A 12,410-nucleotide genomic window follows, 5' to 3' on the forward strand; every position below is an offset into this window, starting at 1 on the left:
TGAGGACGGGGAGGCACCCGGGCACCGGGCACGCTCTACACACCAAGGCCACACCGTGGGCAGCATGTGCCCAACACCTCCTGCAGGAGTTGAGAGCCTCCCGCAGCACTGGGCCCCACGTGGCCCCACTCACTCCACGGCCTCCCTGCATGTGGGGATGAGGACGTGGGCAGGAGATGAGGATGTGGGAGGTGCCCGGGCACCGGGCACACTCTACACGCCAAGGCCACACCGTGCAGCATGTGCCCAACACCTCCTGCAGGAGTTGAGAGCCTCCTGCAGCACCAGGCCCCATGTGAACCCACTCACTCTACATGCTCTTCCTGCATGTGGGAGGGGCCCGGGCACTCGGCACGCTCTACACGCCAAGGCAGTACCGGGGGCAGCACATGCCCAACACCTCCTGCAGGAGTTGAGAGCCTCCCACAGCACAGGGCCCCACCTGGCCCCACTCACTCCACGGCCTCCCTGATTGTGGGGATGAGGACGTGGGCAGGAGATGAGGATGTGGGAGGTGCCCAGGCACCAGGCACGCTCTACACACCAAGGCCACACCGTGGGCAGCATGTGCCCAACACCTCCTGCAAGAGATGAGAGCCTCCCACAGCACCGGGCCCCACCTGGCCCCACTCACTCCACGGCCTCCCTGATTGTAGGGATGAGGACAGGGAGGCACCCGGGCACCGGGCACGCTCTACACGCCAAGGTCACACCGTGGGCAGCACGTGCCCAACACCTCCTGCAGGAGTTGAGAGCCTCCCGCAGCACCGGGCTCCACATGGCCCCACTCACTCCACGGCCTCCCTGATTGTGGGGATGAGGACAGGGAGGCACCTGGGCACCGGGTACGCTCTACATGCCAAGGTCACACCGTGGGCAGCACGTGCCCAACACCTCCTACAGGAGTTGAGAGCCTCCCACAGCACCAGGCCCCATGTGAACCCACTCACTCTACATGCTCTTTCTGCATGTGGGAGGCGCCCAGGCACTCGGCACACTCTACAGGCCAAGGCAGTACCGTGGGCAGCCCGTACCCTTGTCTCAGGAAAAGGCCAGTTATCCTGTCTCCTGACAGATGGCATAAGCAGCAGGCTGCCGGGGACCTCCATGGTGGGAGGGGCGGGACAAGTTCCAGGTGCCAAGCCCTCTGCATGGCCTCTGGGCCACGTCAGCCAAGCACGGGTGCTGTGTCTTCACACAGAAGCACTGCCTGTTACCAACTCCCAGAACAAGGCATCGTTTTCTAACTGCACAGGGATCACGTTTGCCAGCAGAGCTCTTGGCGTGCAAGTGACAGTGCCAGCCCTGGAACCTCAGTCTGCTTCTAAGACGGGCGCCGTTCCCACTACACCCAGGCCAGGATGGACAGGCTCTGGTTTCAGGAGTCACTGGATCATTAGTGACAGCATCCCCACAGACACACATGACTACCTGTGGTTAACACCCAGAAGAGAGAGCCCACAGACTGAGATCTAGACATCAACCTGCTGGGGAAGCCACCTTGCACCCTCCAAGTAGAGCAGCTGCCCCTCTTCAGCAGCCCAGACTCAGCCCTACAGAAGCACGCCCCGTGCTGCGCTCAAACCATCTCTCGCCGACTTGCCTTCGCCAGCCACGGGGGCAGAACCAAGCGGCACAGTGCCTGGGACCCCGGCATGCAGCAGACTCAGCCCAGGAATACTGAAATGGAAGAGGGAAGGGCAAGGAAGGACAAAACAAAAAGAGAGGGGAGGAGAGTCTGAAAGGGGGGCGGAGACACGAGAGCCAGTGCGAGGCTCTCCCCAACACCAGCCAGGAAGCCCACACTCCACATCTGGGGGCCTGCAGTGTGTGTGTGCGTGTGTGTGTGTGTGTGTGTGTGTGTCTAAAGGGAGGTGAGTGTGTGATTATGGGGGAGGCAGTGGTGAGGGTTCAATAATTGGGTTTCCATCACCCATGTGAGAGGCTTGGGTTCAGTTCCTTGCTCCCAACCTCAGCCCCCAGTCTAGCCCCGGCCCATTCCCAAATGTTGGAGGCCTATGGCAGATGGGAACTCTGTCCATCTGCCACCCTTTCTCTCAAATAAATTTTTTAAATTATTAAAAAAAAAAATCGTTCCTCAGGCAAGCCCAACTGCCCGGGCTCCATCCAAAAGGAAGGATCACACTTGCATCTGCACACATGCACACACACACACACACACACACACACACACACATAGAGACACACACGTGAGGGAGAGGGAATGAGCTCGCTCCACTACAGGAATCCTTCTTGAATCACAACCAGAGATTTGACCAGGAGAACAAGAAAGTGAAGGTGCTTCCACAGTCCACTTGCTACACAACCATCAAGATTAAAAGGTGATAAAATAAACCAGAGGATTTAGGAAACTTCCCGCTATAAAGGGAGACCAAAATAATAAATCAATTACTACTTAGTTACGGGTTTAATTAAACCATCACAAGTATCTCTCAACTTAAAATGAGTTGTGAAGGTTAAGCCCGAATGGAAAGCATTAGAGAGAAGCTAAGCCCTATAAGCCGGAGATTTTATGGACTTTCACGAAGCAAAAAAGACAGACTAGGAATAATTAATGAAAAGCTTTGGAGGAAATTTTCTCATATGAGAAGCCTCAGTTTATTAAAAAAAAGATTTATTGATTTATTTGAAAGGCAGAGTTACACAGAGAGAGGGAGCTAATGAGAGAGAGAGAGAGAAAGAGAGAGAGAAAGAGAGAGAGAGAGAGAGAGAGAAGGGAGCTGGATTGGAAAGTGGAGCAGCCAGGCCATATGGGAGGCTTCACTAGCTGTGCCACAATGTCAGCTCCAAGAGGCTGAGTTTAATGTCTTTCAAAACATTTTTAGGGTGCCAGTGTTACGGCATAGAGGGTGAAGCTACCACCTCCAACACCAGCATCCCATATGGCTACCAGTTCATGTCCTGGCTGTTCCACTTCTGACTGTTCCCTGCTAACGACCTGGGAAAGCAGCAGAAAAATGGCCCTAGTGATTGGGCCCCTGCACCCACACGAGAAATCCAGAAGAAGCTCCTGGCTCCTGGCTTCAGTCAGGCCCAGCACTGGCCATTGCAGCCATTTAGGGAGTAAACTAGAGGATGGAAAATATCTCTGTCTGTCCCTCCCTTTTTCTCTCTCTTTGTAACTCTGCCTTTCAAATAAATAAAAAATAATAAAATTGTTATTTTTAAAAATAATAAAATAAAAAAAGAAACTTTTTTTTTGAATTAAGCTACTTGGGCAACTAACAACAAAAAAAGAAAATATAATTGTTATTGTGTAGAAGTGCTATTGATTTTTGTACATTGATTTTGTTTTCTGTAGCTTTAATTTTTTATTCCTTTTTTTAAAAGATATATTTATTTATCAGAAAGGCAGAGTTACAGAGACCCAGAGGCAGAGAGAGAGAGAGAGAGGACTTCCATCCATGGGTTCACTCCCCAAATGGCCGCAATGGCCAGAGCTGGACTGATCCAAAGACAGGAGCTTCTTCCGGCTCTCCCACACAGGTGCAGGAGTCCAAGCACTAGGGCCATCTTCTTTTTTTCTTTTTTTTTTCTTCTTTTTGACAGGCAGAGTGGATAGTGAGAAAGAGAGAGACAGAGAGAGAAAGGTCTTCCTTTACTGCTGGTTCACCCTCCAATGGCCACTGCGGCCAGTGCGCTGCAGCTGGCGCACCGCGCTGATCCGAAGCCAGGAGCCAGGTGCCTCTCCTGGTCTCCCATGTGGGTGCAGGGCCCAAGGACTTGGGCCATCCTCCACTGCACTCCGAGGCCACAGCAGAGAGCTGGCCTGGAAGAGGGGCAACTGGGACAGAATCCGGAGCCCTGACCGGGACTAGAACCTGGTGTGCCGGCGCTGCAGGTGGGGGATTAGCCTAGTGAGCCGCGGCGCCAGCCTAGGGCCATCTTCTACTGCTTTCCCAGGCCATAGCATAAAGCTGGATCAGAAGAGGAGCAGGGGCCAGCACTATAGCACAGCAGGTAAAGCCACTGCCTCCAGTGCCTGCATCCAATATGGGCACCAGTTCAAGACCCGGCTGCTCCACTTCTGATCCAGCTCTCTGCTATGGCCTGGGAAAGACAGCCCAAGTCCTTGGGTCTCTGCACCCACATGGGAGACCCAGAAGCAGTTCCTGGCTACTGGCTTTGGATTGGCACAGCTCCGGCCATTGCGTCCAATGGGGGAGTGAACCAGTGGATGGAAGACCTCTCTCTCTCTTTGTCTCTCCTTCTCTCTCTGTGTAACTCTGACTTTCAAATAAATAAATAAATCTTAAAAAAAAAAAAAAAATAGGAAGAGGAGCAGCCAGGCCTAGAACCAGCACCCATACGGGAGAAAATATTTGCAAACCACATATCTTCTAAGGGATTATTATCCAAAATACATAAGGAATTAATACATTTCAATATCAAATAAACAAATAATCTGATTTTTAAAATGGGCAAAACAGCTGATAGACATATCTCTAAAGAAGACATCCAGATGGCCAACAGGTATGTGAAAAGTGTTTGATATCACACTAATCATAAAGGAAATGCAAATTAAAACCACAATGGGATATCACATCACTCCTATTAGGATGGCTACTATCAAAAAGTCCAAGAGATAACAAAACACTTAAGAATAAATCCAGAAGCCCTACCTCACTCCATATATAAAGAATTAATTCAGAATAGATAAAGATCTAAATTCCCCCAGGAAGATCTAAATCACAGGGAAATATAAATGAAAACCACAGTGCGATACTGCTTCACACCCACAGGATGCCTTTAATCAAAAATATGAAAACAAATGGATCTCTCACATACTGAAGGCAAAGTAAGCTGAGGCACCTGCATTGGAAAACAGCTTGGCACCTGAGAAACTAAATGACCCAGCAATTCCACTCCTAAGAAAAATGAAAACATTAATCTACACAAAAACTTAAACACAAAGAAGCATTACTCATAATAGGCAAAAAGTGCAAACAACTCAAATGTCCATCAACAAATGAACGGATGGACAATTTATACACTGAAATCTCTTTCAGCCATAAAAAGGAATGAGATACAGATACATGCTACAGCATGGATAAACCTTATAAACATAAGCTAACTGAAAGAAGCCAGACACAAAAGGCCACGAGTTGTAGGATTCCATTCATATGAAAATTACAGACCAGGCAAATTCAGTGGTTCCTGTGGATAAAGGCAAAGACAATGAGAATAACTGCCTAGTGGGTTCAGGGCTTCTTTTTGAAATGAAAATGAAAATGTTCTGGAATTAGGAGGCTGCAATAGTTGCACAATATTGTGAACATATGAAAAATCATTCAATTTTACACTTACAAACTGTTAAATTAGCAAATTGCATTTTGTGCAAATTTTACCTTAAAAATGTACATATAGAATCAGTGAACTGTAAAGTCAGTCAGAAGAAAATAATCAAAGAGACAAAAGTCAGGAAAACACAGAAGTTAAGAAAAGGGCATTGAGAAAGGCTAGCATGTGTTTAAGTCTACTTACTCAACAAATTTCAAGTCTACAATACAGTATTATTAACATCCCCTAATTCTCTTCACGCCTATCCAGTATTTCCTTCTATGGATAACGCATTATTTGCTTAACCTTTCTTTTCTGGATGACGGCTACTTTCTTGTCAACTTTGTGTTATTATGAACAAGTTACCATAAATACTGTTGTAAATAGCATTAAAGATGGCTATGTTGGCCATATTCCTAGAAAAATTGCTTACACAGAGGAAGTGTAAGAAGTTTTCGGCCGGTGCCGCGGCTCAGTAGGCTAATCCTCCGCCTTGCGGCGCCGGCACACGGGGTTCTAGTCCCGGTCGGGGCACCGGATTCTGTCCCGGTTGCCCCTCTTCCAGGCCAGCTCTCTGCTGTGGCCCGGGAGTGCAGTGGAGGACGGCCCAAGTGCTTGGGCCCTGCACCCGCATGGGAGACCAGAAGCACCTGGCTCCTGCCATCGGATCAGCGCGGTGCACCGGCCGCAGTGCGCCGGCGGCGGCGGCCATTGGAGGGTGAACCAACAGTAAAGGAAGATCTTTCTCTCTGTCTCTTTCTCTCACTGTCCACTCTGCCTGTCAAAAAAAAAAAAAAAAAAAAAAAAAAAAAGAAGTTTTCTAGGTTCTATCAGAATGCTCTCTGAAAGAGGGTTACCAATCAGGAACTAAGAATTTCTGTTTCTCCATATCCACTTCAACCTAGAATATCATCCTATTTTCAAGAGTTTTTGGCAACCTGATAGACAAAACAAGGTGTATCACTTTGATTTGCATTTTGCTGGTCATGGTAAGATTCCGGAAGGAACCCTTCTCCGGGGGGGGGTGGGGGGGGACGACAAGGCCAAGGGCAAGACAACAGAGGACAAGGACAAAAGGTGATTCACTGTCCAGGCACAGGTGTCAGGCCCTGTGCTGGGACCAGGGCCCAAGGGGACAAAACAGCTCACATCCTGTTCTCAGGGTGTTCCCAACCACTGAGAGAGTGCAGAGACAATGAGGTCCAGCCAGCAGGGACAGAACTGAGACACCTGCATGAGCCTCTGGGGTGCCACGGAGAGGGCCTCTGACCCCCCAGGGCCCGGGAGGGTGACCCCTGGGATACCTGGAAGGGCAGCCTGGCCAGTGGAAATCAGAACACGCGCCTCACAAGGCACCAACTCACACAGTCCCATGTGCACTCTATCGGCTTGGTTATCACTCATTCCTTCTTTATAAAACTTTAAGGTTATCTTCTGCCTTATTCACATCTCATTTTAGTTAAGAAAATCTTAACTAGTAAAGATGTATAAACATAGAACTCACAGCCATTTTCAAGGCTCCTTCCTTGTTGACCCACAGGACATCTACCTTTCACATGATTCTTGTGACAAAAGAAATCATGTGTGTTTCTGAGTCCATACATGAACATGCAACCACACAAGGCAGCCCACAAACACACACAGTGGGTGATAAAGCCTTGCTTCCCTCCGGCTGGGACACAAGACTCTAAAAAGCCCAAGCACGGGCCGGCGCTGTGGTGCAGCAGGTTAACATCCTGGCCTGAAGTGCCAGCATCCCATACGAGTGCCAATTCTAGTCCCGCTGCTCCTCGTCCAATCCAGCTCTCTACTATGGCCTGGGGAAGCAGTAAAAGATGGCCCAAGTCCTTGGGCCCCTGCACCCACATGAGAGACCAAGAAGAAGCTCCTGGCTCCTGGCTTTGGATCAGCACAGCTCCAGCCAGTGCGGCCATCTAGGGTGTGAATCAGCAGATGGAAGACCCTCTCTCTGTCTCTACCTCTCTCTGTGACTCTTTCAAATAAATAAAAATAAAATATTTAAAAAAAAAAAAAAGCCCAGGCAGCCTGACCGCTTAGCAGGGAGGTGGCCCTGGTGACTGTGGACGTCACCAGGCTCCTCCGGGGGCTCAGGCTCACAGGCAGGTGAGCCGGGCACTGTCCCCATGAGGCTGCTAGAGCAAGGCAGCCTGACTCAGCCCCACTCTTGCCCAAGGCGAAGAGCAGCTCGCGAGAGCTCTGGGCAGAGATGTGCACCTCACTCCTGCCTTCTCTAAGTGTGGAGGGGACAGACGTGCTCGCCAGGCCTGGGAGGGGCTGAGGCATGCAGTGGACACGCCACCCATGTTACCCGGGGTGATGGCGGCACGCACACCAGCTAACCGCTCCTCCTTCTTGGCCAACATAGTTTGGGGGCTGGCTTTAGTTTTTCACCGGACGCCACTGACAGTGACTAGTAGAACTTCCTGACTTCTCAACAACTTAAGCTGCTGTTGGTATCTTTTTCCAAGCACCCTGGGAACAGCCAGAGAGACTTGTGAACCCACGCATTCTTTGTCTGGAGCCTCCCCTTGCTAACTGTGTCAGAGAAGTGCTTGATACGCCAGCCTGTTTAGAAATGCCCGTCTGAATATTCCCAGGAACTGGCCACTGGAGGATTAATGTGGCCCACGGATGCCACCATGGGAACTTACTGCCACCATCGGGCAACCACATGGCAAACTGGCTGTTGTGCCTCGTCACATAAAAACAGTTTTGTGGGGATTTCTCTAACTCTCGTTTGTGGCTGCTCCCACTGTGCTGTATATTTTCTGTCTGTGGGGACCTAATTACGGAGCCGAGACGTTCTCTGTAATCCACGCACCTGCTGTATCCAATGCCATTCAGCAGGAGCTGTCTGGATGCTGCACATGAGATGGACCCCACTTTGCACCCCGTGACCCTGAGGGTTCCCAGGTGAATCAAAGCTTTGCGGTGAACCCTTGCTCCAGGAATGTAAGATCAGTTCAGAAACGCTGGTCCTAAGACTGCATATGCTAATTTACAAAGCAGGGGCGTCCTAACAGCTTTCCTTACTCAGCACCACCCTCGGAGCAGGAGGCATGTTCTCTGACTGAAGCCTTGTATCCCCTCCTTTGTGACATTTTTCAGATAAGCAAGTGAGGCTTGGAGAGGTAACTTCATTTGCCTCAGACGACACAGCTGGCAGGTGCTAGGACTGCGCTGAACCCAGCCCAGCTAACAACAGGCTCGAGCCGGAACACGGTGGACTGTGCTGAACCCAGCCCGGGCTCGAGCCGGAACACGGTGGACTGTGCTGAACCCAGCTCAGGCTAACAACAGGCTCGAGTCAGAACACGGTGGACTGTGCTGAACCCAGCCCAGCTAACAACAGGCTCGAGCCGGAACACGGTGGACTGTGCTGAACCCAGCCCGGGCTCGAGCCGGAACACGGTGGACTGTGCTGAACCCAGCTCAGGCTAACAGCAGGCTCGAGCCGGAACATGGTGGACTGTGCTGAACCCAGCCCAGCTAACAACAGGCTCGAGCCGGAACACGGTGGACTGTGCTGAACCCAGCCAGGGCTAACAGCAGGCTTGAGCCGGAACACGGTGGACTGTGCTGAACCCAGCCAGGGCTAACAGCAGGCTCAAGCCGGAACATGGTGGACTGTGCTGAACCCAGCCCAGCTAACAACAGGCTCAAGCCGGAACACAGTGGACTGTGCTGAACCCAGCCCGGGCTCGAGCCGAAACACGGTGGACTGTGCTGAACCCAGCTCAGGCTAACAACAGGCTCGAGTCAGAACACGGTGGACTGTGCTGAACCCAGCCCAGGCTAACAGCAGGCTCGAGCCGGAACACGGTGGACTGTGCTGAACCCAGCTCAGGCTAACAACAGGCTCGAGTCAGAACACGGTGGACTGTGCTGAACCCAGCTCAGGCTAACAACAGGCTCGAGCCGGAACACGGTGGACTGTGCTGAACCCAGCTCAGGTTAACAACAGGCTCGAGCCGGAACACGGTGGACTGTGCTGAACCCAGCCCGGCTAACAACAGGCTCGAGCCGGAACACGGTGGACTGTGCTGAACCCAGCCAGGGCTAACAGCAGGCTCAAGCTGGAACACGGTGGACTGTGCTGAACCCAGATCAGCTAACAACAGGCTCGAGCCGGAACACGGTGGACTGTGCTGAACCCAGCCCGGGCTCGAGCCGGAACACGGTGGACTGTGCTGAACCCAGCTCAGGCTAACAACAGGCTTGAGCCGGAACATGGTGGGCTGTGCTGAACCCAGCTCAGGCCGTAACATGGTGGACACGGCCACGTCCTTTCAGGCACTCACTGCACAACCTCCGCAGGAGCCTCATGCAGGAGATTCAAACACAGTCTGACCTGAGCAGGCCTAAAACTGGACAACTGCTCTGATTTCTGGGTTAGAAAGGTGGATTTTTAGGCTTCCTCTATGCCCACAAGCCCACAGGCTGGCCTCAGTTTCTGAGTGCGGGTGGGCATCCGCAGGCACGCCAGCCCCCTTACCATCTCCGGTTTTGCTTGGGTTGGGTTCCGGAGAACTGAGAGGCCTCAGGGGAACGATGATGTCTTCGACGTTCACCCCTTCATCGCCGTGCTTCTCAGAAACGTGGGACAGCAGTTCTGACTGACTGGGAGAGAACAGGTTACAGCATTTACACATGAAGATGGCCGTGTTTTCTGTAAGGAAGAAGGAAAAAGACGTTATTGCATCTCCACGTCAACAAGGGTTACTCCCAACTGCCCGAGAAAGCCCTGCAGGCGCCCTCCCCAGCCACCGCCAGGCTCCCGCAGCTGCGTCCTCCACACACAGAGCAGGAGGCCCCGACACTCGCCCTCCAGCGGCTCAGCCCTGCAGGACGGCGTCTGAAGCAGGCCTCCCTGTCACCCCACCGACTCCACCACAGCCGGGAAAAATCAAATCCCACCCAGCAGGTGGATGAGCCGCCCCCACCACAACCACGCGTGGCAGCAAGACGCTCTCACGTTAGGGGCAAGGAAAAAGTGCCCGAAACAGCTGAGACGCCTTCCGGTGACCGGCACAGGAGGATGGGCACCGGTTGCCTTTTTCAAAACCACTTAGTTCCTGCCGGAAGCAGTAGTACCAGTCACAGATACTCACTGTTGGTCCATTATGCTCAGCCCATTACACCAGGAGGAAGACATAAAGGGGGAGAAACACCCACTTTACGTCTGGTAAAATAATTACGGGCGAACATAAAACACTAAATCCAGGATCTGATTGCCATTAGAGGTCCGTGCTTTCTCATCATTAGTTTTACATCAGTAAGGCAAGGGAGAACGGGGAGGACGGGAGGACAAAGTCAGAAGGGCCCGTGTTACACCCCCAGGTCCACTCCCCGGAGGCCAGGGAGCCCGGTGGCCTGGGAGAAGAGGAGAGGATCGCTCAGCTGCTGCAGCTGCAGGGGGAGCGCGGGCGACACGCCCACTGGCAGCAGGAACACAGCAGGACTCAGCAAACCTCAGCGCTGCTCCAGTCTGCCTCTCCCCGCCCTGCGGGCCTCGGCACACAGCTGCTCAGGGGAACACGTACCGCCACGCCACCCAACTCCCCGTGACAGTCTCCCAACCAGGCTCTTGGGGCCGCAGCCCCTGTCCCACGATCCTCCGACACGCCCAGCCTTCGCTCTCTGGCCCCGGGACACAGCCACTTGCCCTCTCCTCACTCCCGGCCGCCAGTGTCCCGCCATGGTCTGGGTGCGGTTTGAGGTTCCTCCAAGGCTTCGTGCACTGAAGCTTAGTCCCATGGCGAGGTGTGAAGAGGTGGACACTCAGTCTGACTGAGGCTTCGTGCACTGAAGCTTAGTCCCATGGCGGGGTGTGAAGAGGTGGACACTCAGTCTGACTGAGGCTTTGTGCACTGAAGCTTAGTCCCATGGCAAGGTGTGAAGAGGTGGACACTCAGTCTGACTGAGGCTTCGTGCACTGAAGCTTAGTCCCATGGCGAGCTGTGAAGAGGTGGACACTCAGTCTGACTGAGGCTTCGTGCACTGAAGCTTAGTCCCATGGCGAGCTGTGAAGAGGTGGGCACTCAGTCTGACTGACGAGGTAGGGGTCCTCTGAGAAGAGATCAGGATTAGGTGAGGAGGTTAGGGCCCCGTGGCTGAATCCCAGAGGCTTCATCAGCAGAGGAACAGACACATCCGCACTCCTGGTCTCTTGTCATCACCCCGTTAGGCCCCTGGACCCTGCGCTTCTGGAACCACGAGCCCAAATCAGCTTTTCTTCTTTATGAAGCAGCCTGCCTCGGGCACTTCATTATGGTACTGAGACTCCTTGCCTCTGGTTCACACACAGCAGCCAGCGTCTTCCACCACACCTGCCAGCTCCCAGGCACCTCCCCTGCCGCAGGTGTGAGGGTGTGTGTGAGGGGCAGCCCCGCCCCCACCCCAGCAGGGATGTCGTCCCTGACAGTGTGCAGGCTTGCTGGGCTCCCTGGGGATGCCCACACTTCCACATTCTCTAAGACAAAGCCGTCTTCTGGCTGGGAAAGCTGCTCCCGGGCCTCTCCCTGACAGCCCCGCACGTGGTGCTGTAGCATGCAGAAACCAATGCCTGCCACTCAGGGACCATGCAGGGCCACCAGCTCCTCTTCCCCCATTCTATTAGGCCTTTCCCTCTGGCCTGCAAACATGCTCTTGATTCTTCCACCTCAAAAATCTCTCTTTTCAGGGACTGGAAATATGGTGTAGCAATGAAGCTGCGGCCTGTGACACCAGCGTCCCACACACGTGCCAGTTTGAGCCTAGCTGCTCCACTTCCTATCCAGCTCCTGGCTAATGCGCCTGGGAAAGCAGCTGAAGATGGTTCGAGTATTTGGATCCTTGTCATCCACACGGGAGACCTGGATCGAGTTCTAGCCTCCTGGTTTCAGCCTGGCCCAGCCCCAGCCAATGCAGCCTTTCCAAGGAGGGAACCAGTGGATAGAGGACTCTCTCTCTAACTCTGCCTTTCAAATAAATAATAGGGGCAGGGGCTGGTGCTGTGGTGTAGCGGGTATAGCTGCTGCCTACAGCTCCGGCATCCCATATGGGCACTGGTTCAAGTCCCAGTTGCTCTTCTTCCAATCCAGCTCTCT

At 52.9% G+C, this 12,410-nt stretch overlaps 1 protein-coding gene across 3 annotated transcripts in view; it reads right to left on the reverse strand.

The window, feature by feature from the left end:
* Window positions 1-12,410, reverse strand: part of ZFAT (zinc finger and AT-hook domain containing) — a 205,903-nt gene that overhangs the window by 157,614 nt on the left and 35,879 nt on the right. For all 3 annotated transcript variants that reach the window (XM_070075863.1, XM_070075861.1, XM_070075862.1), the window contains exon 2: window positions 9,818-9,991. In XM_070075863.1, coding sequence (XP_069931964.1) covers window positions 9,818-9,991 — 174 coding nt within the window. The remainder of the gene's footprint in view (window positions 1-9,817; window positions 9,992-12,410) is intronic.

Source organism: Oryctolagus cuniculus, chromosome 6 (assembly GCF_964237555.1).
Source record: "Oryctolagus cuniculus chromosome 6, mOryCun1.1, whole genome shotgun sequence".
Lineage (NCBI taxonomy): Eukaryota > Metazoa > Chordata > Mammalia > Lagomorpha > Leporidae > Oryctolagus > Oryctolagus cuniculus.